General features: G+C 44.6%; 2 protein-coding genes across 4 annotated transcripts in view; one reads left to right on the top strand and one right to left on the bottom strand.

The window, feature by feature from the left end:
- The window catches only part of LMBRD2 (LMBR1 domain containing 2), a 49,798-nt gene extending 49,480 nt beyond the window's left edge, over positions 1 to 318 (bottom strand). For all 3 annotated transcript variants that reach the window (XM_066239812.1, XM_066239806.1, XM_066239796.1), the window contains exon 1: positions 111 to 318. The gene's annotated coding sequence lies outside the window, so the exon portion shown is untranslated. The remainder of the gene's footprint in view (positions 1 to 110) is intronic.
- A 172-nt stretch (positions 319 to 490) lies between these two features.
- Positions 491 to 24,663, top strand: SKP2 (S-phase kinase associated protein 2). The gene is made up of 10 exons (XM_066239825.1): positions 491 to 670; positions 1,199 to 1,470; positions 10,781 to 10,892; positions 12,929 to 13,072; positions 14,402 to 14,536; positions 16,735 to 16,833; positions 18,110 to 18,240; positions 19,708 to 19,759; positions 19,920 to 20,027; positions 22,765 to 24,663. Exons 1-10 carry the CDS (start codon positions 627 to 629, stop codon positions 22,976 to 22,978), a joined length of 1,311 nt encoding a protein of 436 aa, XP_066095922.1. The 5' UTR covers positions 491 to 626; the 3' UTR covers positions 22,979 to 24,663.
- The last annotated feature ends 487 nt before the right edge of the window (positions 24,664 to 25,150 follow it).

Below are 25,150 nucleotides of genomic sequence, written 5' to 3' on the forward strand. Positions count from 1 at the left end.
GCCCCACGGGCGCGGCGGCGGCCGCTCGGAGTTCTCAGGATCCTCTGTCCATCGACGCGCGCCCCAGACCCCAGACCCAAGTGCTCCACGCTCTTGCCCCGCAGGGTCACCGTCCGATCTCGCCAGACAGCGTCTGGAAGGACCGGGAGACTCCGCCTCTGCCACAGCGTCCAGGGCCTGGGACTCACGCTCCGAGGTGACGGCTGTGGCGGTCACCAGAAGGCCTTTGGGGCTCCTGGAAAAGGAAAACCCGATCCCCGTCAAGAGGCTGACATGTCCACGCCAGGCGGAGCACCGCCCGCTTCCGCTTCCCCGCCCACCCAGTGGGCCGGCCAGTCCAGCACGCGCTGGGGGTTGTGGGTATCTCAAAGGCGGCGGAGCGGCAAGGGAAGGAAGTGGTAGCGAGCCCGCCGGACTACAGGGCAGTGCAGGGCAGAAACTACAATTCCCAGCAGGTAGCGGGGCGGCAGGCGGGAGCCGCGGAGATCAAGCAGGGAGCCCTGCGCGCGCGGCGGAGATGGGACGTTGCTAGAGTTGGCGGGTCTCGCTGCTGGGGGCCGAAGCCTCCCGCCTCGGACCGCCGCGCACCAGAGCGGGAATCCGGGAAGCGGGCAAGTCTGCAATTAATGCACGCATTTAAAATCCCGGAATCGGTGGACGCCATGCACCGGTAAACCGATTGCGAAAAGGGGCAGCACATGAATGGACCGTGTTAATTCATTTCGGCTACGACTTTTGCTACTTGCTAAAATCGTTGCTAATGCTGGACGGTGAATGGTTTCTTAGCCCCTTTTGGGGAAAGCGTGGATGGATGGATGGATGGATGGATGTATGGATGGATGGATGCTTTAGTGCGAAAATCAGAGTGTGCTATCAGTCTTTCGGTACTGTACTCGGTTTTCCTGCTACCGTTTTGAATGGCTGTGGTTTTCCTCCGTCTTTCCTAGTCTCTTCTTTCCACTTTCAGAAATCCTTGATGCCTTCTACATTATCGGGATCGTAAACCAAAAAGCCTTCTCGATTTGTTCGGTTATTTTCTCTTTTCATTCTTGAGAATTCGCCCCCGGCACTTAAAAAATGCAGTTCTGTTAGCTGCTGCGAAAGTTTTCTGCATTGCATAACTTAAGTTTCCTTTAGGCCTACCAATTATTTATGGGTGTGTTCCTCAAAGGAAAGGGGCTATTGTGCATTTTTGCAGGAAACACCTCCAGGAGATTCCCGACCAGACTAGCAACGTTACCACCAGCTTCACTTGGGGATGGGATTCTAGCAAGACCTCTGAGCTACTGACAGGTATGGGGGTCTCCGCGCTGGAGAAGGAGGAGGTGGACAGTGAGAACATCCCTCAAGAACTGCTCTCCAACCTGGGCCACCCGCAGAGCCCCACACGGAAACGACTGAAGAGCAAAGGCAATGACAAGGACTTTGTGATCATCCGCAGACCCAAGCTAAATCGAGAGAGTTTTCCAGGTAAGGGATGAGGGTAAAACTCAAGTCTCAGAGGGGCCGGGTTCAACAATTTTGCTGGTAAACATTTGTTCGGGATCTTTAGGATGGGACCCTCTTAAAAACGCCTAATTCTGAAGTTATTTTCCAAAGAAATGAAACAACTCATTGTCAATGAACTCAATAAGAACCTTGAGGGTATTTATCTTCAAGTGTACAATTAATTTTTAACTCATATAAAATTTTAACCCAGAAGACATTGCTGCCCTTTTTCCTTAGAAGGGAATCTGTCTATATTCACAGGCTGGTTCAGTGCAACCGATAAATGGGAACATAAGCGGTGATCTTATAGAACTCTTTGTAGTCAGCTTTTATGCCCCTCGTTGAGCTTTTTGCCATAATCGCTTTAGTTATTTGCCAAAGGACTGCTAAGGTGGATGTTAAACTAAGTGGAGGAGACTGAACCAGGTCCACTCCCAGATGGGATTCTTCTGTTACGCTCTGTCTCTGTTACTGGTAGCATTGTCTGTTTAGCCACCCAACCCCAAAACCTGAAATCCCCCATCATCTAACCAATGATTGAATCTTCCTTCCTGTGTCCTAAGTATTTCTAAAGCTCTCTTCATCTCTTACCTGAATATTGGAATGGACTCATCATTCCAGCCTTATCCTCCCCAGATCCATATTCTAGAGCTAGAATGGCCTGACTGAAACATAGAACTCACCATATCGTTACCCTCTTAGTAGCTTTTCATTTCCACTCTCAAGCAGATGAATGAATGCCTCCTAGAGCAGATCAGAACTAAAAGAACTCAAAGTCATAGGGTTAAACAAAGGGTATTGACCTAGGGTTATCCATTTTTCTTGCTAGTAAGTCATTTAAGACATTAATTCAGCAAGTGTTTGCTGAGCACATACTGTGGGCCTTGTGCTTAGCATTGTTTTATGTGCTAGGGAAACAGCAATGAACAAAACGTCAGCATTCCTCCTCCCGTGGCGCTTCTGTTCTAGAGCAAGGACACAATAAACATAATAAATATAGTATGTAGTATGTTAAAGCATGATAAGTGCAGCTAAAAAACAAACTTTGAACAAACCAAGAGGCATTGGAAGTCGTATAATGGGAAGGTGGATGGAAATTTTAAACGGGATATTGATGGAAAGCTTTCCTTGGACAGTGAGCTTTAAGCAAAGACATAAAGGAGGGAAGAGAGTATGCTGTGCAAATGTCTGGATAAGAGAGCCCTCTGCAGAGAGAGCCACCGTGCAAAGACCCTCAGGCAGAGGTGTGTCTCTTGTTGAAGGAATGAGGAAGCCATATTCTAAGACTGGAACCAGTAAGGGGGAGAGCAGTGGGATATCTGGCTAGAGGTGCTTAACTGCTTGCTTGCTTGCTTGCTTGCTTGCTTGCTTGTTTTGCTCTTTTAAAAAATCTTTTTATGGGGGTGGGGTTGATCCTTTCTTTAGTAGAAGGACTCTTTAAGTTACCCTCTGGGAATTTGGGAATCAACATAAGTTGAATTAGAAAGGCAATAAAGGATTGTGGTGAAGTCAGACAAATCTACATTTGAATCTCTAGCATGCTATTTACCAGCCTTAGGAAGTTACTTGGGGCCCTCTCTGCCTTCGTTTCTTTGTGAAATGGAGAAATAACACCCAATTCCTAGGTTGCTGGGATGATTAAATGAAAGAAATGCCGGTGAAGCTCTTAGCATGTTGCCTGTATGTAACACTCAGTAAGTAAACCCAATTAATTTGGTCAATAAAACTTGACATCCATCTGGGAGTCGATTTCACTTTTTTTTGTTCTTAATACTGTTGGTCTGACCCTGTTAGCATCAGGGCTTTTTCCTTCTGGATTTAATGTCACTGTTTTACTTAGTGTGTGGAATGCAACTAGCAATCCGGCTCTTAACTTCCCACACGTGGTGAAAGACACTTGGTGCTAAATGGGCAGTTGTTGATTAATGTGTCCATTGCTGATAGCCTTTCACACCGGATGTGGTCCCTTTGTGCCCTTCCCCATTCACATACACAGATGTAAATGAGAGAGACATTTTTAAACAAGGCGATCTGGAAACCAGAGGAGACTGAGGGACAGTTGCTGTCTTCTAGGCACTTGCAAGTCAAGTTGGGGTGCAGAGACAATGTACAGTAAGAGATCCTCACAGCAAAAGATGGCAGCTGGCCGCCCTATGTAGAGGAGTCCAGAGAAGGGCTGGATTGTTCAATTTGACCTCAAATACATATGTCTGAAGTAAGAAGAGAGAGGCGGGGAGGGAAGCAATGTATATATTGCACGTGTGTGGAATTGCGCACAGCATAGACGGGTTAGCTGGTGAAGGGGGGGCAGGATGGAGAGGTGAGACCAGTGATGTAGGAGGAGGGACAGCTGGATGGAGGATTTCCAGCGGGCTTCCCGGAGCCCGGGTCCCCAGTGGAGTGGATCATCATTCCAGGGAGTTTTGAGTGCAGTTGTCGGGACAGGTGGCTTATAGCTCTGCCAGGATTAGGGTGGAGAGGCCACACCTGCTTTACATAGAGATCTGATGACAGTGGCCCTGGACTGGGAGTTCTCTTGGTTCCTCATTCAACAATCTCTCCCTGCAGGCCCCAAGCCAGGCTCACATCTGGCAGCTAAATGTTCTTTATCTGTCTACTTCGAAAGATAAAAAACTATGTGACCAACCCGTACCAGGATGGGTCTGACTTGCCTTTGTGTGAATGTGTGGGAAGAGTTGGGCAGAAATGGCCAATTGCAAGGTTGTGAATAGGCAGAAAGAGGACAACTGCATTTTATCTGTGGGCATTAAATGTTTGTCCTGATCCCGTCCTCCCCACTTCCCCCTCCAAACAGGATGGCCATGAAAACCCTGTTGACGTCATTCGTTAATCAACTCTTCCGTGGCTATTAAACTGCTGGAAATTCCAGACCCTGAGCTGATTCTCAGACTGGAGACTCCAGGGTTTATAGAGTATGCTGATATCCCCAAGGGAACTTGTTCAAAGTGCAAAATTCCTGAGATACTGATCCAAGAAGCCCTGCCTTAAACCTGGGAATCTGCTTTAACAGCCCCAGTCAAACATAGTTCCTCCAATTTTTCTCTTTTAACCAATAAGAAATATATTTTACATTGCAATCCTGGGTGTGTACTTGAAACAGAAATTTCACAAAACTATATTCCCCTAAGCTATTTCCTAGTCTGCCATTTGATTCTTTCAAAAACAGTGCTGGTCAAACTAGACTGATTTCATAGCTCACTAATGAATCTCAGCCTGCAGCTTTCAAAACTCAGCTGTTAGAGCCTTTCTGGGACCCTCCCAGGCGCATTCTTTGCTCTGCAGCTTCCATTCATTCATTCTGTCAGCAAAGATTTATTGAGCACTGTTAGGGATTAGGAATACAGCACTGAACATACCAGGCAAAAGGCCTACTCTCAGCCTATATACTGCATCTGTTCTCCCAATCCCAGTTTCCCTGGTCTGTCCACTGCTCTTCCCTCATGCTGGGGTCTCACAGAAATCTAGTGGGGCACAGGGTGTCATTGAGGACCCCTGGTTTTGTTTTGCTGTGTTTTGCTTTTCTCAGTTCTGCCTACCTAGCCACAAAGAGAGAGAGCATGAGAGCTAGTATGTGTATTCTCTTTGTGATTTGTGGGAAGAGGAAGGAAAACTCATCTCAGATGGCAGAATCCATAGCTTCCCAGAAGGGAAGCCTGGGTTGTTGCTCCTTAAAACAAGCTAGTGAAAGCAAGCATGAGGTGAACCCCCACCCTTAAAAATACATAAAAAACTGTCGTGAGCAGCAGGGCCTGCTTACTCCTCAGGTATAATTTCTCTATGCTTAAAGAGAGGGACAATTTTAGGAGTCAAAGTTTGGTTTATGATTAAGATGACTTAGGTGTTTTAAATTGAATTCAAGTGTAGGGGATGTTCTAAGAAAGAAATAGGTCAGGTGGGAAGAGTTATCTATCCTCCAGAGATCTAATACATGAAAACTCTTCAATGAGCCATTCTTTCCAGAGGGGTTTAAGAGGCATGACAGGGATGGAGTCACAGGAGTGGACACCTGGTTTTGCACCTCAGGAATAAGTGGAAATGGTGGTGATGACGGGTGATGAGGAGCAGGTTTGCGAGTCTGACCAACTGCTTCCATGTGGTTGAAGACTGGAGGCCTTGAGCTGTTATTTCCCTTACTGTGCAGGGCTGGTGTGCAGTCCTGGGGGGTGCAGAAGAGGAGGCGAGTGGAGGAAAGATCTGGACTTTCTCTTCCGCTCTGGGCAAACAGACCGGGCAGCAGTGTCGTCGGGAATCCAGGAAACAGATGGTTGATGTTTTGAGAATTAAATATGGCAAGTAAAATTAGATTAAGCACATCGTAGGCCTGGATACCAGCCGCTAGAGCATCGATATGAAGACAGACTTCTGCCCCATCTGCTTGGACCGCAGCCAGTCTTAGGCTGCAACACCCCTACCCAGGGGCCCCAGAATCACTGTCCTGTGGTCACTGAGTGGGGCCCTGGGTCCTTAGCTGCTAGTGCATTTCCTTGACCATTGCTGCTTCCATCTGGTAGCCAGCCACTCGGTCGCTCTCAGGGCCTTTGCTTTATGCCCCCTCCCTGCCACCTCTTCCTCCCAGCTCTGGTCCGTGTCTTTTTCCCTAAAATCAGGTTTAAGTCTCCCCTTCCCTACACTTGTAGAACATTGAGTACTCAGAACAGGGAGAGCATGGAGTCTTAGAGCACCTTAGGGTAGAAAGAAGGCATGAATTGGGGTCAGAGCTGGATTTTTGAGTTGTCCCTTTTTTCAAAGTTGTATATTCTCCTGAAGTCTCTTCCCCCACCTCAAAGGCACCTCTGTTCTGATGGAGAACATTTCCTCTGCGCCCTGAGTTGTCTTCAACCTCATGCCCTCAGAAGCCAATAGTGCCATGCCATTCCTTTGCGGATTCTGTGTCCCTACCTGTAGTGCCCTCTGCCATCTGGCCAACCTTCCAACACCCACTTCTTGTGGCTCTACGCCTTCACTTTGGGGCGTGGGGTTTGGAGCAGACAGAACAATTACATTTGACCTTGGGCTCTGCCACCTCATAGTGGTATTCTTCAGTCCCCTAAACAAGTTTCCTCATCTATAAGATGAGATGCTACTACTTAGTACATGAGGTTGCTGCAAAGATTAGAGTCAGTGTCCTTTAATCAATACCTGAGACTTGTAGAGCTTCTGGTAAATGGCCGTTTTAAACATTGGGTTATGTATTTGTTTATTAGCTCATCTCCCAGAGAGGCTGTTAGGCAGGGACTGTTGCATACACTAGCTCCCAGCACTAGAACATTAATTAGGCTCCCAGGAATCTGTTGTAGTGGAGCCAGCCTTGTCATTTTACAAATGAGGAAACTGGTCCTAAGAGGCCAACAGTGTTGCCTTCATGTAAAATACAGCCATTCACTTTCTCTCAGCTATTAATCATTTCTTTGTGACATATCAGTTGAGCATTTCCTAATACTCATTGCCAGGCTCTGTCCTAAGCACTGGTGTTTCGTATTTCCCTGGTTAACAAAGGTTACAGATTTGGCTCATTTACAGTCTGCATGAGAGGAGAATGAAAAGTCTAATGCATTTAGCAAAGATTCAGCCAGCGCTCACAGTGTGTCAAGCATTGTGCTAGATACTGGCTGTTCAGATCTGGGCATGGGGCTATGGTGGTGACCAGGGGCTGCTCCTCTGAGGAAGTGGCATTTCAGCTGGTATCTGAAGGACAAATAGGAGTTGGGCAGTGAAGGTGGACGTTGCGATGCAAAGCCCTCCTTGTTTTAGACTTCTCCTAATTCTAGACTTCTCTTATTTGCGTGGCTTCATTGCCTGGCATTGCTGTCCTCAACAAACCTTTGCATTCATTGTTAGGCAAATTTTCCTCCTAGCATTTTAATTACCGATCTTTTTATTGTTCCTGGCTTCTTGTGTCTTCTCAGTAAAATAGGAAGCATGAAGTTTATTCATTTATCCTGCCCCGTACTGCACAGCAAGCCTCTCTAAGTTTCTTTCAGCCTCATATCTTTAGTGGATACTTCAGCCCCCCCCCCCCATAGTCCTTTGAAGCTCCCCATTCCCTAAGCTTTCTCCTGCAAGCAGATGTGACTGTGGGCTTTCCTGAGCAGGCATGCTGGGAGTTAACATTGTGCCTCCCTCCTAGAATTGTCGTGACTGACAGCAGTTGGTGGATTAATACCCCAGCACCCGTGCCCTCAGCTTGGACAGCTCTGGGATGGTCTCCAGCAGATTTGAACCCCAATGGCCCATAGCAATAACCTCCTTAATTAACAAACCTGGAATTAGTTTCCTTCCCTCCCATATCTCTCTCCACTCCTGGGGCTTCCTGAGATCATTTCCCAACTCAGCTACTTGAATTCAGATCCTCAGGACCTGCTTCTGGTGATCCCACACGTAGCTAGAGGGTGGTTTGGAGGTCTTGGTAAATTACACCATGCCTCTCTTTTGCCTTAGAGTAAAAATTCTCAGCACTACTGAAAAGAAGAGGCCACAAGAGGAAAATGTGCAGATTTAATAGGGAAAGGAGAGGAATAGAGATGGAAAGAGAAAGAATTAGTGAGGCTCAGTCTTTTTCCATATTCTACTTAATTTCACAGTGAACAACTTGCAAAATGATCTTTCTGTCCCCATTCCTGCAGATGAAGAAACCAAGCCCAGAGGGCTTAAGTAACTCACCCACCCAGGGTTCACGGATTTGGCAGCACCGTTGTTGAATTCCAAGCAGTTTCTTCTTCTAGCCAGTGGTTCTTACGTTAGTTGGGTGGTGGTGGGGGGGGGGGGCGGTGCTGTCAAGCTCCTGGTGCCAGGATGGTCTTTGCAGAACATAGTAAAACTTGACATTAGACTTTAGAGATCTAAGTATGTTATTTTTTTTTTGCTAAATCAAATGGTAGAATGTGACCTGCAGATACAAGAAGCAGCAGAGGTCAGGGAGTTCAGAAGCATTAATGGAAGAAAAACCTGTCCATCAACTTTTTTCCAATTAGGGGAGCAGAACAGGATCCTGTTTGGAGAACCTCCATCCTCTGTCCAGGCTGACCTTGCAGGGGCTTTGTGGTGGTGGTAGAAGGTGCCTGCCTCACTGAGCAGCCTCAGTTTAATCTCTAGCCACCTCCTCGGCTCATGTCAAGGGTCAGCATTGATGATCTGCCTTCATCTCTCTACCTCTGGGACTCAGAACCTTTAATTTTGTCCTCTAGATAGAGAGGGGAAGTCATTAATTGAACAACTGTACATCTTCTACTTATTCTTCAATAGAAGCCACTTCTTCCAGGAAGGCTTCCCTGACCACTTCTTTACCACCATATACCACATAGCACAACATCCAGAAGCCTACCTATTGCAGCCTCTTGTGATCTTCATTAAAATTTCCTTCCTTGTCCGTGTCTCAAACTCTGAGCACACCATGCCTTATTCATTTTTGTATCCCTAGAACAGACCCCACCATGTAGCACCTGTTCAATAAATATATGAATAGATGAATGTTTCAAACATTGTGCTAGTCCTTGGAAATACAGAGATTTTTTTTTTTAATGTGTTATTCTCAAGAATTTGTGGTCTAGTAAGGGACAGAGTAAATAATAAATTGTAACACGGGCCTGTTTTGGTACTGGCCTGGAGGCCTTCCAGAGGAGTCGGGGCTTTTGGCCAGGAGTGGGCATAGCTTCTGCAGAGGCTTGAGATGTGATGCAGAGGGACTCATGCTGAGGATTACAAAGAACTCTCAATGGCTGCTGGAACCTATGTGTAGATAATGAACCTAGAAAAATGTGTTGGGCTCTGACATGAAAGCGTTGAACTTCACGTCAATCAGACTTTATTTAGGCTATTTGGGGAGCACCAGTGAAGGACTGAGGGAAGGGCATGATGGGCAGGGAAAGAATAAAATGATCACTCTGTATTACCGACCAGAGGCTCCGATCCAGGGTCTGCAGGCAGGAGAAGCCCCAAGTCCCAGGAGCGAGAGCCAGTTCCCCCTTGATTAGCCCTTTGTTCTCTCAGGTCCTTGATGGGAGGAGACCTGCCCACATTGGGGAGAGAGGGCCCTGTGCTTTTCTCAAGTCTACTGATTCAGATGTTAATCTCATCCTGAAACAGCCTTGCAGAACACCCAGAACAGTGTGTAGCCAGCTATCTAGCCATCCCCAGACCCAAGCTGGTTGGCACATAAAATTAACTACCACAGAAAGGAGAGAATAGCTTTAGAATTGGTATTGGTCAATGGAAGGTAGGAAGAGACTGGGAAGGCAAGTAACTGAGCTAATTTGACAACTCAATATATCTGGTGCGGTTTCCTTCTTGTCAGTTGTCCTATTATCCTTGTCTATACATTCATACGTAAGTGTTTACTTCTTGTTGGGAAGCTGTTTAGAGATTACTTTTATAAGAATAAGAAAACTGGTCTTCCTTTTTCTCCTCCTGGTTTTTTTCTGAACACAGCCACTAGAATGATTTTTTTTAAACTTATGTGAAATCAAGATTTTTGCCACCCCCGTAATCAAAACCAGTGGCTCCTCAGCACATTCACAGTCAAAGCCGAAGAACTCATCATGACACAGAGTCCTGCATGATCTCACCTTTTCCCTCTTGCCTGTACACTGTTTTTCTACACTGTACTCCTTGCTGTTCCTCAAAACACATGCTGTTCCTTGTACCTAGAACACAACCCGGACTCACAGGGCTGACTCCCTCACTTTGTTCAAGCCTCTAGTCAGTGGTCACCATCTCTGGAAGGCCTTCCCTGACCACTGTGTTCAGACTTGGAACACCCACCCCGTACTGCCCATCCTCTCCTGTGTGGGCACCTTTTGATATTACACTTTTAGGTAAGTTGACTTCCAAGTGCTTTCTGTAAATCTGAAAGAAGAGGGAGGAATGTCCATTTGCCTTTTAAATAAAGGTCACTACTCAATAGACCCTCCACTGTTTCCTTAGCATTCCGTAGCAATCAGAAGCATCATGATACCTTAGACCTTGTGTGACATCTGAGCAGGTGCGGACATCGTTCATACCGTCTCCGCCCAAGGTTGACCATTGGGCGCCAACCTAAGGAAGCGTGTTGTGAAAAGCATTCACAGTTTTCTCTATTTTCGCTAAGAAAATGCAGTGCTTACTGTAAAGTACCTACACAGTGGCTGGGCAGAAAAACAATCGTGGGGATGAGTACTTTGATTAGCGTTAAATTCCTGTTTTGAGCTAAATATTGTGTATCCTTTACGTGCATGGAAAGAGCCAACAGAGTGGCGGTGAAGGAATGGTGACAGGACAGCCCTTATTTTCCCCCAAGGTGTCTCCTGGGACTCGCTTCCCGACGAGCTGCTCTTGGGCATCTTCTCCTGCCTCTGCCTCCCTGAACTCCTCAGAGTCTCCAGCGTGTGTAAGCGGTGGTATCACCTGGCGTAAGTATTCTCCACCCCATTTGGCCTATGGGGAAGGGCATCTTCAGGAAGAGACAGGGTTCGTTGACTCATTCATTTGGGTCTGATGAAACCAAAACCCAAGAAAAATATAGGAGCACAAAGCAAGCTAAGGATCTTCATGTTTCTATTAATACTTAGTGTCTTATTTCACCGGGAAAGGGGAGGAGCCTCCTGGAGGTGAACGCTGTCCCGTGTCGGAGAGTTGCTATTTTCCCCGGGTTTGGTAGCACACATGTATTGGGCCCTGACCTGCGAGGGGGTACCTTGGGGGAGGCACCGCGGTTCCTCAGCCCGGTGGGCTGGCCGGTGAGCGCAGTGGGGAGAGGACGTGGGGCCCTGGTTTTAGAACGAGTGTGAACCCAGCCCCTGTTATTGAGGCTCTCTGTGACCTGAGTGAGGTGCTTGACACTTCTGAGCCCCCCTGCCTCCGTGTAGATAAGATGGGAAGAAGGGCATCTTCAGGGCAGGACAGTTCAGAGGATGCATAAGGTGCCGCCTGCGCGGTGCCTGGCTCCGGAAGTGGGTGCCGTGGCAGCCCGCGGTGGTTGGTGCTTTGCTGGTTTGGGGACAGCACCTTTCGGGGACGGACAGCGAGCTGCACGGGGAATGTCTTGGTGAGTTGGAAAGGCGAGAACAGGCTGGGGCCTGGAAAAGGCTGTGCTTATCAGTTTGCATGTGTTTCCGTCTTCATCCCTTCTCATCCCCACCCAACCCTCCGCCATCCATCTCTTCTCCTTCCATGTTGCTAGGACTCACGGTGAGACAGTAGGAGCCCCTTCCTCTCCATTTAGGGAGTGCAGGAAATAAGAAACCCTCGGTATTTACAGCATCCATCCTCCCAGCTAGTGACCCCGTTTTAACTTTCTTTGCCCACTGTCCTGGGCATGCAGAGTCTGTGACTCTTCATCTCAGTTACTGTAAAAGTAATAACACATTTATCAGGCACTTGTATATGCTCCGCACTGCAGTCCTGCCTTCTTAATAACGGAGATCAAAGAACACATTGACCATTTCTTTATGCGGAATTATTTCAAAGCCCTTGCCAGGAGTCTGCTTGTTTCAAGCAGTGTTGAAAAGTAAAATTCTGGTAGTAGGCATTTGAAATGTTCCCTCATGTGTTTGATACTTTTTTTTGTTAAACTGAATTTATCTGTGGTTGTTAAAGCTCCATTATTGATCTGTTCACTGTTGGTACCTCCTTTTTGCTTTAGAAACACTATCTTTTAATTTTATTTATTTTATTTATTTATTTTTTTAACAAAGACAGAGTCAGAGAGAAGGATAGATAAGGACAGAAAGACAGGAACAGAGAGATGAGAAGCATCAATCATCAGTTTTTCGTTGCGACACCTTAGTTGTTCATTGATTGCTTTCTTATATGTGCCTTGACTGTGGGGCTACAGCAGACCAAGTAATCCCTTGCTTGAGCCAGCGACCTTGGGTCCAAGCTGGTGAGCTTTGCTCAAACCAGATGAGCCCGCACTCAAGCTGACGACCTCGGGGTCTCGAACCTGGGTCTTCTGCATATCAGTCTGACGCTCCATCCACTGCACTACTGCCTGGTCAGGCTTTTTTAATTTTATTAACATGTTATTTAGAGTAACCATGGTAGCCTGTTTATGCTTAACAAAAACGGCAAGTGGGATCACTCTGGCCATTTTGAATGTACTTACCTTGTGAGTAATCCATTAAGTGGTTTGAGCAATCATCTTTAAAGTTAACCAATCGAATTGAATTTTATTTTCTGTATTCAGATCCTTGCCTGGCTACTGATAATAATGAGCCATTGGAACTAGAAATATGTAGAAAGAGGAACATGGAAGCCTGTCCATGTTATGAGCAAGAAATAATATGCCTTAAAAATGCCATAGCTAAATTGTAGTCAGCTTAAAAACAAAGGTTTCTTCAGAATGTGCTACAGGGCGGTGTATTGGCCGCATCCTTCTCGTTAGTAGCAGGGCGCCTCTGGAACCCACGCCCCGGACTCACCAACTCAAGCCCCTTCTCTTTTCCAGGTTTGACGAGTCTCTGTGGCAGACCTTAGACCTCACAGGTAAAAACCTGCACCCGGATGCGATCGGGCGGCTGCTGTCTCGAGGGGTGGTTGCCTTCTCCTGCCCACGATCATTTGTGGACCAACCATTAGTTGAACACTTCAGGTAAAAAAGAAAAATCTTGGGAAAAGACTTTTTAAATCTTGAGGTTGAAAACAGATCAAAACCTTTTTTTCCTCCCTCCATGCAGCCTGATCTAGCCTGTGACAGGTCCTCTGTGCCGTGTAGGATGTTAATTGCATATTTTGCCGTGTGGGCACATGGCCCAGATTCCAGCAACGCCCTTCCCATTTTAACTCGGGGTTCCAGTTGGGCTCGTCCCTGGGTCAGCAATGCTTGCTAGCTTCTGCAGTGGGTTCCTCAGCAGATGGCTCTTGTGTCTCATGAGGCGGGGCCAGCCGAGCACCCAGCAGCAGATAGGGCGGGGGCACCCTACTTCCCTAGGGTCCATTCCACAAGAGGAAAAAAGTGTGTGAGGAGAATTTTTAGTTTGGGAGCTCAGGTTTCTGATCCTCTCATGGACAAATTTGCAGCCTGGAGAATTGTCCTCTTTTTGTTTGTTCTGTAGAATATTGTGAAAAAAACATTTCCCTGTTATCGATAGTTTGGTAACACAGCTTAGTGTTAGCTCAAACTTGAGTAGAATGACTGGGTACTGAACAAAAAAAATGGGCTCAAGACAGAAGAAAGAAGGCAGGATGGAGCGCGTATTCTGATGCAGGTGGTTGTTCCCCCTCCATGGTCAGAGGGCGGCGCTCCCCTGCCCCCAGTCTCTATCCTTCTGCGGTGGCTGTTTCCACACATCCCCTGCATGGTTTCCTCTGCTCGCTCCAGCGTCTATCCCCAGCTGCACTCTTTCTCAGTCCTCACACTGCCCTTGGATAAACCGTGTCCTGTGTCCCTACATGTATGCCATCAAATCCTCGCCGGTTGCTCAGCTCTCTCCTCTCAGCATTCCCATTGCTAACGACCTGGACACAGCTGCTCCTGCATTTCCAGCAGGTACCTCAGGATCAGCATATCTGACATTAAATTCAGCCTACCCTGTACAACTTGCCCTTCCGTTATCTTCCCTGTTTCAGTAAATGCCACTGCCATCCACACCCTCATCCTCTCTGGAAGTCATCATAGACATAACTCCCTTGGTTACCCACATCCAGCTCATTCTCACGACATTCACTAATTTCTAAGCAGGACTAGATTGGCAGTGACATCTTGACTTGGCAAAAATCCTCATAAATTTTAAGGTGAATGAGGATGGGAATTAGCTAGGAGCAATTTGTTTTATGGAAGGGACTATAGTGAATACTTGAAATGTGCTTTGAGTGTTTGGTTTGTGATTGGCTATTCATTTGGGGAGGAGGCAGGGTCGGAATTGATGTGGACTGTGTGAGCTGCCTTACGGGACCCCTCTCTTTCTGGTCTCTGTTTCAGCCCATTCCGTGTGCAGCACATGGACCTGTCGAACTCGGTCATCAATGTGTCGACCCTCCAGGACATTATGTCTCTGTGCTCCAAGTTGCAGAATCTCAGCCTGGAAGGCCTACAGCTTTCGGATCCCGTTGTCAAGTGAGTGGCAGCCAGGAGCCTGTCACAAAGGCAGTTGTTTCTATGTGTACTGACTTTGTGTCCTTAGTATAACTGCTGCGCTTATCCAGGTGGACTCAGAAAATATCCGGGACAGTGTTTCAGCTTCTAAAGAACTTTCCAAGGTCTAGGCAACCAAAGCATGTATGCAGTGCTTACTAAGTGCCAGCCTTACACTGGGTTCTAGAGATACCTGGATGAATAAAGGCACGGTCCCTGCCTCATGCATGGGAGAGGCAGATAATTACTGTGCAGTGTGCTTGTTTAATCGTGTTGGTGAATACGTGACAACATGCAGTGAGACCTAATTAAGTGTAGGGAAGGTTGCCTTCTTGGAAGAAGTGACTCTTACTTTGAGTATTGACAATATCTCCATGCAGTAGGACAAAGGGAGCTGTCTGGGTACTGCTGCCCGTGGTTCTAAGCTCTTAAGTAATTGGGACTTGCTGGAGCACAGGGCTCAGTGAGGGGAGTGACAGGAAGTACAATCATCGGGGTCAGGTTGTAATGGGCCTCACCGTGCTGGGAGAGGTCTGGACCTCGCCGTAGGCTATAGAGAAGTGTGGTATAGAACGTGCTTCTGAAAATGGAAGGAATATGGCAGAGTTGAAGTTTAGAAGATCAACTTGTTGACCACCTCAGAGGGTCACTCAAACATGGAAGAAACCAAGTTAGTTAGGACTTGGTTGTGTTCTTCCGGTGATAAAGAATGAAACCTGATGTAAAAATATAGAATAATAGTAATAATAATAGCAGCGAACATTTGTTGAGCACTTACCTATGTGCCAGAGATTAAGTTCTTTAAAGGTATTCTCATTTAATTCTCATAACAATCCCATAAAATATGTTCTTATTGTTCCCTTTTTACAGATGTGGAAACTGAGGCACAGGCTGACTAACCTGTCCAAGGTCACACAGTTTGTAGGTGGCAGAACCAAGATTTGAACCTGGCAATGATGATTCCAGAACTCTTGCTCTATCACTGAGTTTCACTGGCATGAGACATTTGGGAATGTAGAGGAGAGGGCAAATTTGAGAGACATTTGATTGAAAGAAGCCAGTAACTTTATAACTAGAAGTTTGCCTATAAGTTAATTCTAATTATGCCTGAATGGAAATAGAATGTTGCTTTTGTTTATTTAAAAAGTATATTGACAAACGTTTCTTGTGTCTATACTCTGTGCCAGGCACTGTGCTAAGCCCTTTATTACATTCTATTATTTATTTATTTATTTATTATTTTTCTGAAGCTGGAAACGGGGAGAGACAGACAGACTCCCTCATGCGCCCGACTGGGATCCACCCGGCACGCCCACCAGGGGCAAAGCTCTGCCCACCAGGGGGCGATTCTCTGCCCCTCCGGGGCGTCGCTCTGCCTTGACCAGAGCCACTCTAGCACCTGGGGCAGAGGCCGAGGAGCCATCCCCAGTGCCCGGGCCATCTTTGCTCCAATGGAGCCTCGGCTGCGGGAGGGGAAGAGAGAGACAGAGGAAGGAGAGGGAGGGGTGGAGAAGCAGATGGGCGCTTCTCCTGTGTGCCCTGGCCAGGAATCAAACCCGGGACCTCCGCACGCCAGGCCGACGCTCTACCACTGAGCCAACTGGCCAGGGCCCATTCTATCATTTATTTTTAAACCTCCAAGAAGGTCCTGATGCTACCATTTCACAGATTAGTAAACTGAGGTAGAGAGCATTCTGCTCAATGTCATACAAACAGTGAGACATAAATTTTTTTTCACATTTTTATTTTAATTTTTAAATTAAATTTATTGGGGTGACATTGGTTAATAAAATTATATAGGTTTTAAGTGTACAAGCCTATGTATGATACATTGTCTCTATGTTGCATTATGTATTTACCACCCAAAGTCAAATCTCCTGTGAGGCATGAATTATTTTTCACATTTTAATTTTATTTTAATTTTTAAAATAAATTTATAGGGGTAACTTTGGTTCATAAAATTACTCAGGTTCCAAGTGTACAATTTTATAATACATCATCTGTATATTGCACTGTGGGTTCAGCACCCAAAGTCCAATCTGCTCCATGAGGTATGAACTTAAACTCACTTCTGACTCAGAGTCCTGCATTGCTTAAACACTTGACTAGCCTGCTTTCCTCAGAATGCTTATGAATCAAAACGAGCATCTTATTGGTTGTCTGTTCTTCTCTTTTTCCAGTAATCTCTCACAGAACTCAAATTTAGTGCGCCTAAACCTTTCTGGGTGTTCTGGATTCTCCGAATCTGCCCTGGAGACTTTGCTGAGTAGCTGTTCCAGGTAGGAAAGATTTGAGACTAGATTACATGGCTGTTGTTTGAAAGGTATAATCATCACTCACATCTGAACAGAACTGGGACATTTTTTGAGCAGTTCCTACCTCCGAGCTCTCAATCTGAATAATGCAGTGTCCTTTGCCCTCTAAACGTTCTGTCCAACCTCAGGAGCCAAATCCAGTGCGTTTGCAGAGGCTACTTGTGTAATGATCTCCGTTTCTGTTGTTGTTACTGTTTACTAAAGGGAAATGTGGTAATATGTTTATAAACAGGATGGTTGAAAGAAATCTGTGTACACCTGACTATACAGATTTTTTCCCCCCTTTAATATCTGTATACCTAAATTAACAGTTTTTGATTAAATTTGGTACATTGCAAATATACATCATGAATTTGGGTGATTACACTAAAAACATCTTTTATATTGTGTTAATAAGGCCAGCATAAAAGTAAAGGCTATAAAAAAAAAAAAAAGTAAAGGCTATAGAGGTACAGATATTACTGAGAGGAGATATGGTTCACAGAATACACAGTGTGTGTGTGTGGGGGGGGGGGGGGGTGTCCGTGAGTCCGTGTCTCTGTCCTTTTTAATATCCCTTGGTCTCTGCATGAATCTTATTGCATTGTACCTATGTCTCCTTGATCTGTTGAAAGCAGATTGCCTTTGGATAGGAACGTTATCAGTGAGATAATGTATAAGCCCTACATTTTCCAGGAATGCCAGGAATGGGGTGTGTGGTTTAATGATTGAACATACTCCTTGAATGTCTCATTTGCTTAGTTTGAGGCCAAATAAGATGAAGCAGTTTTTTGCAACGTCAGTGTCTCTTTATCAGGAATCAGTTGTTTAAAAGATCTCAGATGATTGTTCCATCTGTATAGTTGTTTGCCAGCAGTATGGGTAGTTGAGAAAGAAAACAGGCTGGAATTTCTGCTTCCAAGTTCTGGTGCAAGGCTTGAGCTGTCAGGAAGGGAGGAGGATGCTCCCTGTAGTTTCCACAAGGGGGCAGCATTCATTCAGGCCATGGCTCAGATCCCGTGGCCACTTTCTGGGGCCAAGTGGATTCTGGGGCAAAATGGAGCCCGGGAGTGGGTCACAGGGCCAGGGGGCACAGTTCCAGGTGAGCAGAGGTAGCTGTCTGGAGAAGCAGAGGTTCTGTGCATAAAATGGCAAGAGTCTATGGCTTCGTATCTGCTATGTGGCCAGAAGCAGTGCTGCCTGGAGAACTTGCTCCTGTGTGATAATTTCATGCTTTTCTTATTACCCCTCTGCTGTGCAGGCTGGATGAGCTGAACCTCTCCTGGTGCTTCGACTTCACTGAAAAGCATGTGCAGGTGGCTGTCGCCCGTGTGTCAGAGACTGTCACCCAGCTGAATCTTAGCGGCTACCGGAAGAACCTGCAGAGATCAGGTAGGAGCCGCTGGGCTGCTGGAGGTGCCTTGGCAGTTGTGGGTCTCACTCACTGAGCCCCTGCTAAGTGTGGTCCTCCCCAAGTTGTCTCACTTAACCCAGTACCTATGTTTTTTCCTTCATTTTTCAGATGAGATAGCAGCTAATCAGAACAGTTAGGTAAAGGCAAACAGCTAGCATGAAGATTTGAATCCAGGGTCTAGAAGTAGAAGCCTTTATACTTTCAAACAATTTATTTGTTAAGCAGAAGAACTTTTAATTAACTAGATTTTTAGGTAAAACTCCAACACAGAGATATATACCGTATTTCTGCATGTGTAAGACGCACATTTTGGGGGGAAAATTTGGTTCTAAAAACTGGGTGCGTCTTCTACAGTGGTTCTAGTTTTTTTTACCTGCATTTCCCACTTTTTCACACTTGTTTTTGCACTTACTGTTGCAGACAGTGATTCGTCATCAGACACAGATGAGGACAAGCTAGTGGATAGGAGTTTGACAGTGATGAGGAGTTGTATGCATTTTATGATTAATATAACTTGAGTTCAATAACTTTATGTAATACACTTTTTTCAAATTTTGGGCCCCCCAAATTAAGGTGCATCTTATACACGGGGAAATACGGTAAATGCAGTGTTTGATTAGTATTAAACAGTGGTTCTCAACCAGGGCTAATTTTGCCTGCAAGGAGACCTTGGTAAGGTCTGCAGACATTTTTTCTTGTCACAGATGCAGGGGTGGCTCCTGGCATCTGTTGGACAGAGGTTAAGGTTAAGTCAAACACGAGAGAAAATTATGCAATCCTTAGAGACAGTCAATGCGAGGTGTATAAGGCCGATGCCCACATAACACAGCCTACTACTGTTCTACTGCATTCTTTTATAAGTGGAAAGTATAGTATACTAAATACATACACCAGTAACATTTATTACCATATCAAATATTATGTACTGCACATGATTGTATGTGCTACAGTTTTCTACCACCGGCAGCACAGAAGGTTTGTTTACATAGAGTCCCCACAGACACATGAGCACTGTGTTTTGCTTAGACATTGAGGACGGCTATGTCACTGATAAGAACGTTCAGCTCTATGGGACCTTCATTGTATATGTGGTCCTTCTTTGAAACATTATGTGGCACATACCCATATATTGTAGTATTTGGTTTTGCTTTTTGCTATTGTGAATAGGACTTTATTTTCCAGTTTTTGCTGATATGTAGATAAATTATGGACTGTTGTTAACCACTCATTTTTTCTCTTTACTGTTTTCTGTAGTTTCCAGGAGGTTCACTTGGGGTTTCAGGGTAGAAAAATCTTTTACCAAGATGCTAATGTGTTTTTCTTTCTAATAGTGTGCGGCTGATTGAACTGTTCTGCATAAGCTCCTAGCACAATTGTAAATGATAGTGTTGATAGCAGATATCCTTATGTTGTTCCTTAATCATCACCATCTTTTTTTTTTCTAGATGTCTCTACCTTAATTGGAAGATGCCCCAATCTTGTCAACCTAGACTTAAGGTATTTTTTAATTAATTAATTTATTTATTTAAATGTGAACAATCATGATTAGAAAGATTTTTAAATGTTGATTTGGAAGAACTCAGCAGTAGACTACTTTTTTCTTCTGCACCTGGAATTGATGGACAGGTTTTGACTCTTCTCGTCTGTTCTGTTACAGTGATAGTATCATGATAAATCACGACTGCTTTCCAGAATTTTACCAACTCAACTACCTCCAACACCTGTCACTCAGTCGGTGCTATGATATAATACCTGAAACTTTACTGTAAGTACCTTTGTTTTTTAAAGCTAGTAGAAGTCAGGGACCCAAAGAGAGGTCACTGGGTGCTAAAATTCGTTATTACTAACAGCAGATGTTTGACACTTGAACATCGATACTAGTGTACCATGAACTGGTTAGGAAAGACCAGCAAAATAGAAAACAACAGGCAAAATTTTCTGCTTAAAATTAACCTGGTAAAAGTGAGTACTATTTAGCTGTGAGCAGGTTTAAATAGAACTCTGTACTGGCATCTGTGGAGGACTTGCAAAAGACGATGGCCTTATTGTCCAGGGTGCTCAGAGTATAAGTGGGGAGGCAGACCCAATGTGGTGTTTTTGTTTTTTAACCAAATAAAATGTTCAAATCAACTCCTGATTCTAAAAGTCTTCATCTGGACTTACAAGAAAAATTCTATAATTTTCTAGTGATGTCTATCCTGGATAGTCAAGGAATGGCAAGAACAGAAATACTTAAGTGGTCACTACTGTGAGAGTGTGATGCTCTCCTTGCAAAGGGGGGAGAAAGAAGTCCAAAGGAGTGAAGTTGACTTCACTCTTAGCTATAGAGCGAGTTCATGGCTAACCTGGGTCTACAGTGTAGACCTCCTGGACAGATGCAGAGTAGTCTGGGTCTACTCTCTAAGCTCTTGTTTGTTTATTTACTTTATTTATTTAAGGGTTAACTTTGTATCTGCTCGGCCATTTCCACAAAATCAAGGTGCATGCCCAGAGAAAAGGAACCTGGTCATCTTTTTTTTTGGAAGTGTTATCTATACCCAAGTCCTCCTAGAAATAATATCATCTCTTGATTTTTAAAAAGGTTTCCTCTCTTTCATCCCAAGGGGCTGGAAAATTCTTCCTCATATCAAATGAAAATCTATAGCAAATTTAATGTCATCTTTACAGCTCCCTCCCTCCTCACACATGACACTGAGTGTCTTCTGGGAGTCTGGTCCAGTTTCCTTCCTCCCCAAGGCTCTGTCGCTGTGGCTGCAGGGACACTTGCTCTTCTGCCACCTACTCGCTCTCCTTTTCTCCTCCCACCTACGGTTTCTTCTTTGAAATACTGTCCACAGCAGAGTGACTTAAATTTGGCTAATGGGGACATCCCAGGACCAAAATTCTCATATACTCAAATTTCATGTAACAGGGAGGTACGGTTGGCGTGGTACTACTGCATTCTGAAGTGATCAACATACCCATATATGTTGTGACCTTTCTTTTGTACTCCTGTTTCTATATCCAGACACTAGTTTCCTTCAAGAATGATTTGTTCTTTCTGGTTTTCTTTTAGGTCTATTGTGACCTCCATGTCATATGATCCCCTTATGAACACCAGACATGTTTATTTTAATGTGGATAGTTCTTTTACTTTCTAAATTCCCCTTCATATTTATTTAGCTAACATATATGAACTGTGTTTGGTGTTTAAGACACTTTGTTAATCACAGAAGAAATACACTTAGAGGAGCAGAAAGACTGGATTTGTCTGTTTTGGCTGAAAAACACGAGGGAAGCATCCAAGGTTCTAGAACAGGGAGTAACATGACCTAGGGTCTTGGAAGATGCCTTGGCCTTTGGTATTTAGACTAGGCTGGAAATTGGAGGCAAAGTGACAATTATTATAAGGAAAGTTTGTTTTGTAAGTAACTACCAGCAATATGAAAACATAAAGGATGCTTCTAACTCTAGGTATTGATATGGTCATTGATTTGCAGCGGGATTTTGTGGCAATTCCAAACCAAATATTCCCTCTCTGAGACTTTGTACTGTGTGTCCCAATCTGGAGCAAATACAGATCAGAGAGGGGAATTTCTGAGCACACAGATCTGAGTTAAGAAGAAAGAATCATTACGAAAAAGTATTTACCTTAGATAAACAAGCTCCATTTTTTTTATGAACCAGAGTTTCACAGTTGACAGAGGTATATTTCATCTAATGTGAAACATCTAAGAGAATTAGCCTATGGGTGACAGAAAAATGTGGTGATATGTGGAGAGGTAAGGTGGGTATTGGCCTCCTCTAAGGGTCTGAACAATCACCCCTCTTCTCCATCTGTACCCAACTACATAACCCTGTCTAAAATATCTTGGCGAAGTCACTGTTAGGTTCTATCACATATAAAGGACTTGTGGACTACTAACCATTATTAACCAAGGGTCCCCAAACTTTTTACACGGGAGGCCACATACAGCGCTCCTCTCACTGACCACCAATAAAAGAGGTGCCCCTTCTGGAAGTGTGGTGGGGGGCCGGATAAATGGCCTCAAGGGGCCGCATGCGGCCCGCGGGCCATAGATTGGGGATGCCTGGGACATTGTCAACACTGCTGACATCTTTTGAGACAGGGAGCCTAAGATCAAGTCCATGTCCGTAAATTACATGTAACTTTAGGTGATTTTCAACTGATACCACAGTAAAACTTGACCACCTCCAGCTTGCTAGTTTATCCGCCCAATATGGTGACACCTTCCAGTATAAATTAAGAATGGAGAAAGGAAGCAAATACGGTTGGATTTGAAATAAACCTTTCAGTTTCAGGTTGTCAGATATTCCAAGCTGTGGCCTGTGCTTAGCGGGTAGATTCACCTTTGCTATTTTCTTAAATCGTCGATTGCAGATTATGTTGTCAGTTTGCATTTTATCAAGGATGATACAAATTGTCAAAACAGGGTCAGGTAACTAGTGGGAATAGTTTCCATAGATACTGCTACTCTGAAAGCCTCTCTCTTCCTTTCCAGTGAACTTGGAGAAATTCCCACACTAAAAACACTACAAGTTTTCGGAATCGTGCCAGACGGTACCCTTCAGCTGCTGCAGGAAGCCCTTCCTCACCTCCAGATTAATTGTTCCCATTTTACCACCATTGCCAGGCCTACCATTGGTGCTAAAAGCAGCCCTGAGATATGGGGCATCAGATGCCGACTGACACTGCAGAAGCCCAGTTGTCTATGAAGTGATACATTGCAAGGTGCTATCTCCTTTCTTTTCTATGGATCAGGGAAAACAGTCAGGAAGCCCAATTGCTGAAGCGCTCGCCCATTTTTATGTCTGGTTTTTCCGTGTGTCTTCCTTCTGCAAGTATATTCGAGAAGCTTCTGAGAGAGAAAACTAGGATGTGTTGCTTTTCTTTTATTATTATTTTTAAATGACTATCAAAGCTTCTGTTGCTGCTAGGCCCCTAAGAGTCTAGTTGTGGGCCTTATGAAATTTCAGGAGAATGAGCCTGTAATTTCAAGACCTCTTAAAAGCAAACTTGGAGCTGTCTCTTCCGGTGCCTTTCTCATTAAATCTGTGTAGAAACAAGCTTAAAAATCACCAGCAAGCAAATCTTTCTTCTTGCTCTCTATGGTAACTGAACTGTCTTCTATTTAATTTTTCACTATTGCTTTATTATAAGACAATAGACTGGAAGAATGATAAGCTATTTGTATTGTGAGTTAAACAGAAGCAGCATAGGACAGTCGATTTGAGGCAGAAAAAGAAAAATACACATTTCAACATTACCTTTTAGATTTGCAGTTAGATTCAGGAAAACAAATAGTCCTGGGTAAGTCACCCTAAAGCCTAAATAAAAGAAGAGCCACATGCAGATGCAGGATTTGAAGGCTCAGGAGGGAGTTTTCTATGACAGGTTAATCTGGAGTATGCTCTGCATATTAATGAAGTATCCTTTAATTTACTGTGCTCCCAGAATATGAAAGTAGCCAAGGAGGTGATCATGATCTTCTAACTTGATGATCAAATGATGTTAATATGGGTTCTTTAGCTTTTAAAATGCCTTGCTTTGTTTTAGGATGGCGATATAGTGTTTCTGTTCCTAAAATGTTGGTGGAGCCACTGAGCTGCAGTTGTTTGCCTTTATTACCAAGGTTCTTGAAGTTATTTTTATATTACTCTGAAATCAAGTTTTTTTAATTGTCCTTTTTGCCGTGACTGGCCCATCATGAAAGCTGAACGCCCACTAGTGGGCGGGAGGGACCAGTTTGACCAGCACTGCAAAAGTGGGCGGTTTTAATAAAAAGGTTCGTCATCAAGGCACTAGAAGCAGGTGTGGGTCCCATAATTCCAGAGCTGTAAGCCCAACTTGCACCTGCAGAGAAGTTAACACCCGGGTGTTGAACTTTTTGACAGCAATGATTTTTGCCAATGGCACATAGAAGCAAACAGATTAAATTCTACTTTAAAATCAAACAAACAAACACTAATTTCTTACTTAAATTGATGACCTCCCCATACATTCACAATGGAACAGAAAAGCCAAACCCCATTATTTCTATTAACATTTTTTAAATCAGATTTTTCAAATGTTAGAAACTATGGTGCGAAGTGCCCTTACCTGCCTAGGCCTAAGGAAGAACACTTTAAGGTAGTTATACCCGAAATGATTATGTTTCAATTTTGTAGTAGTTAAAAAGTGCTAAATACTACTTGATATCATTGTTTACAGATTAGTGACAAGGGCTGAGGATAGGTTCCGGCGGACTCTGACTTCCGGATGCCCTCAAACACATAGTGCTTCCAAACTCAAGTTCAGCCAAAAGCTATTTTGCTAACGTGTCAGAGTAATCTGTATTTTTGTATGTAATTTCTACTTTTATAGACTTGTTTTAAAATAAAACACATTTTTATAAAAATGAGTACTTCTTCTAAGGTGTATTTCTTTTTTCTTTCTCTTTTCCTTAAGTGCTATTTTTAGAATTGGGAAGCATTTGGTGGGGGTGCTCTTTGTCCCAGCCCCCTAAATAAGAGCCTTCAAAACCCTAAAGTGGCCCTTTTTGCCTCATCTAATTGATATGCTCATTCCCAATTAAAATGAGAGTTCGTAATACTTCCTAACAAGGTACTAAATACAGGCTTGTTTATCTTTAAAGTGCTTTAAAAAGTATGGGGGAAACAGCTATGCTAGGCTTGCTTGCTGGTTTTCCAGCTGTAAGCACTTTGCAAGATTAGTGCTTGATCAGAAAGCCACGTGTGTGGCTCTATAAAAGCTACAGGTGGTTTTCCTCGTTGGTGATTCTCCCAGATCGCTCTCCCACCTCTGTGAAGTGTGGTTCCCTGATCCCCTCAGCTGCCGGTGGCGGTGTTTCTGATTCCTCACCCTCCACTGCTAAAGCGGTTTTCCTT

This window comes from Saccopteryx bilineata, chromosome 1 (genome assembly GCF_036850765.1).
Source record: "Saccopteryx bilineata isolate mSacBil1 chromosome 1, mSacBil1_pri_phased_curated, whole genome shotgun sequence".
Classification (NCBI taxonomy): domain Eukaryota; kingdom Metazoa; phylum Chordata; class Mammalia; order Chiroptera; family Emballonuridae; genus Saccopteryx; species Saccopteryx bilineata.

Coding starts and splice junctions, on each gene's coding strand:
- SKP2 (XM_066239825.1), top strand. CDS start 627: ATGCACGCATTTAAAATCCCGGAATCGGTGGACGCCATGCACCG. Junction 10,893..12,928: donor AAGCGGTGGTATCACCTGGC/GTAAGTATTCTC, acceptor TCTCTTTTCCAG/GTTTGACGAGTCTCTGTGGC. Junction 18,241..19,707: donor GAAGAACCTGCAGAGATCAG/GTAGGAGCCGCT, acceptor TTTTTTTTCTAG/ATGTCTCTACCTTAATTGGA.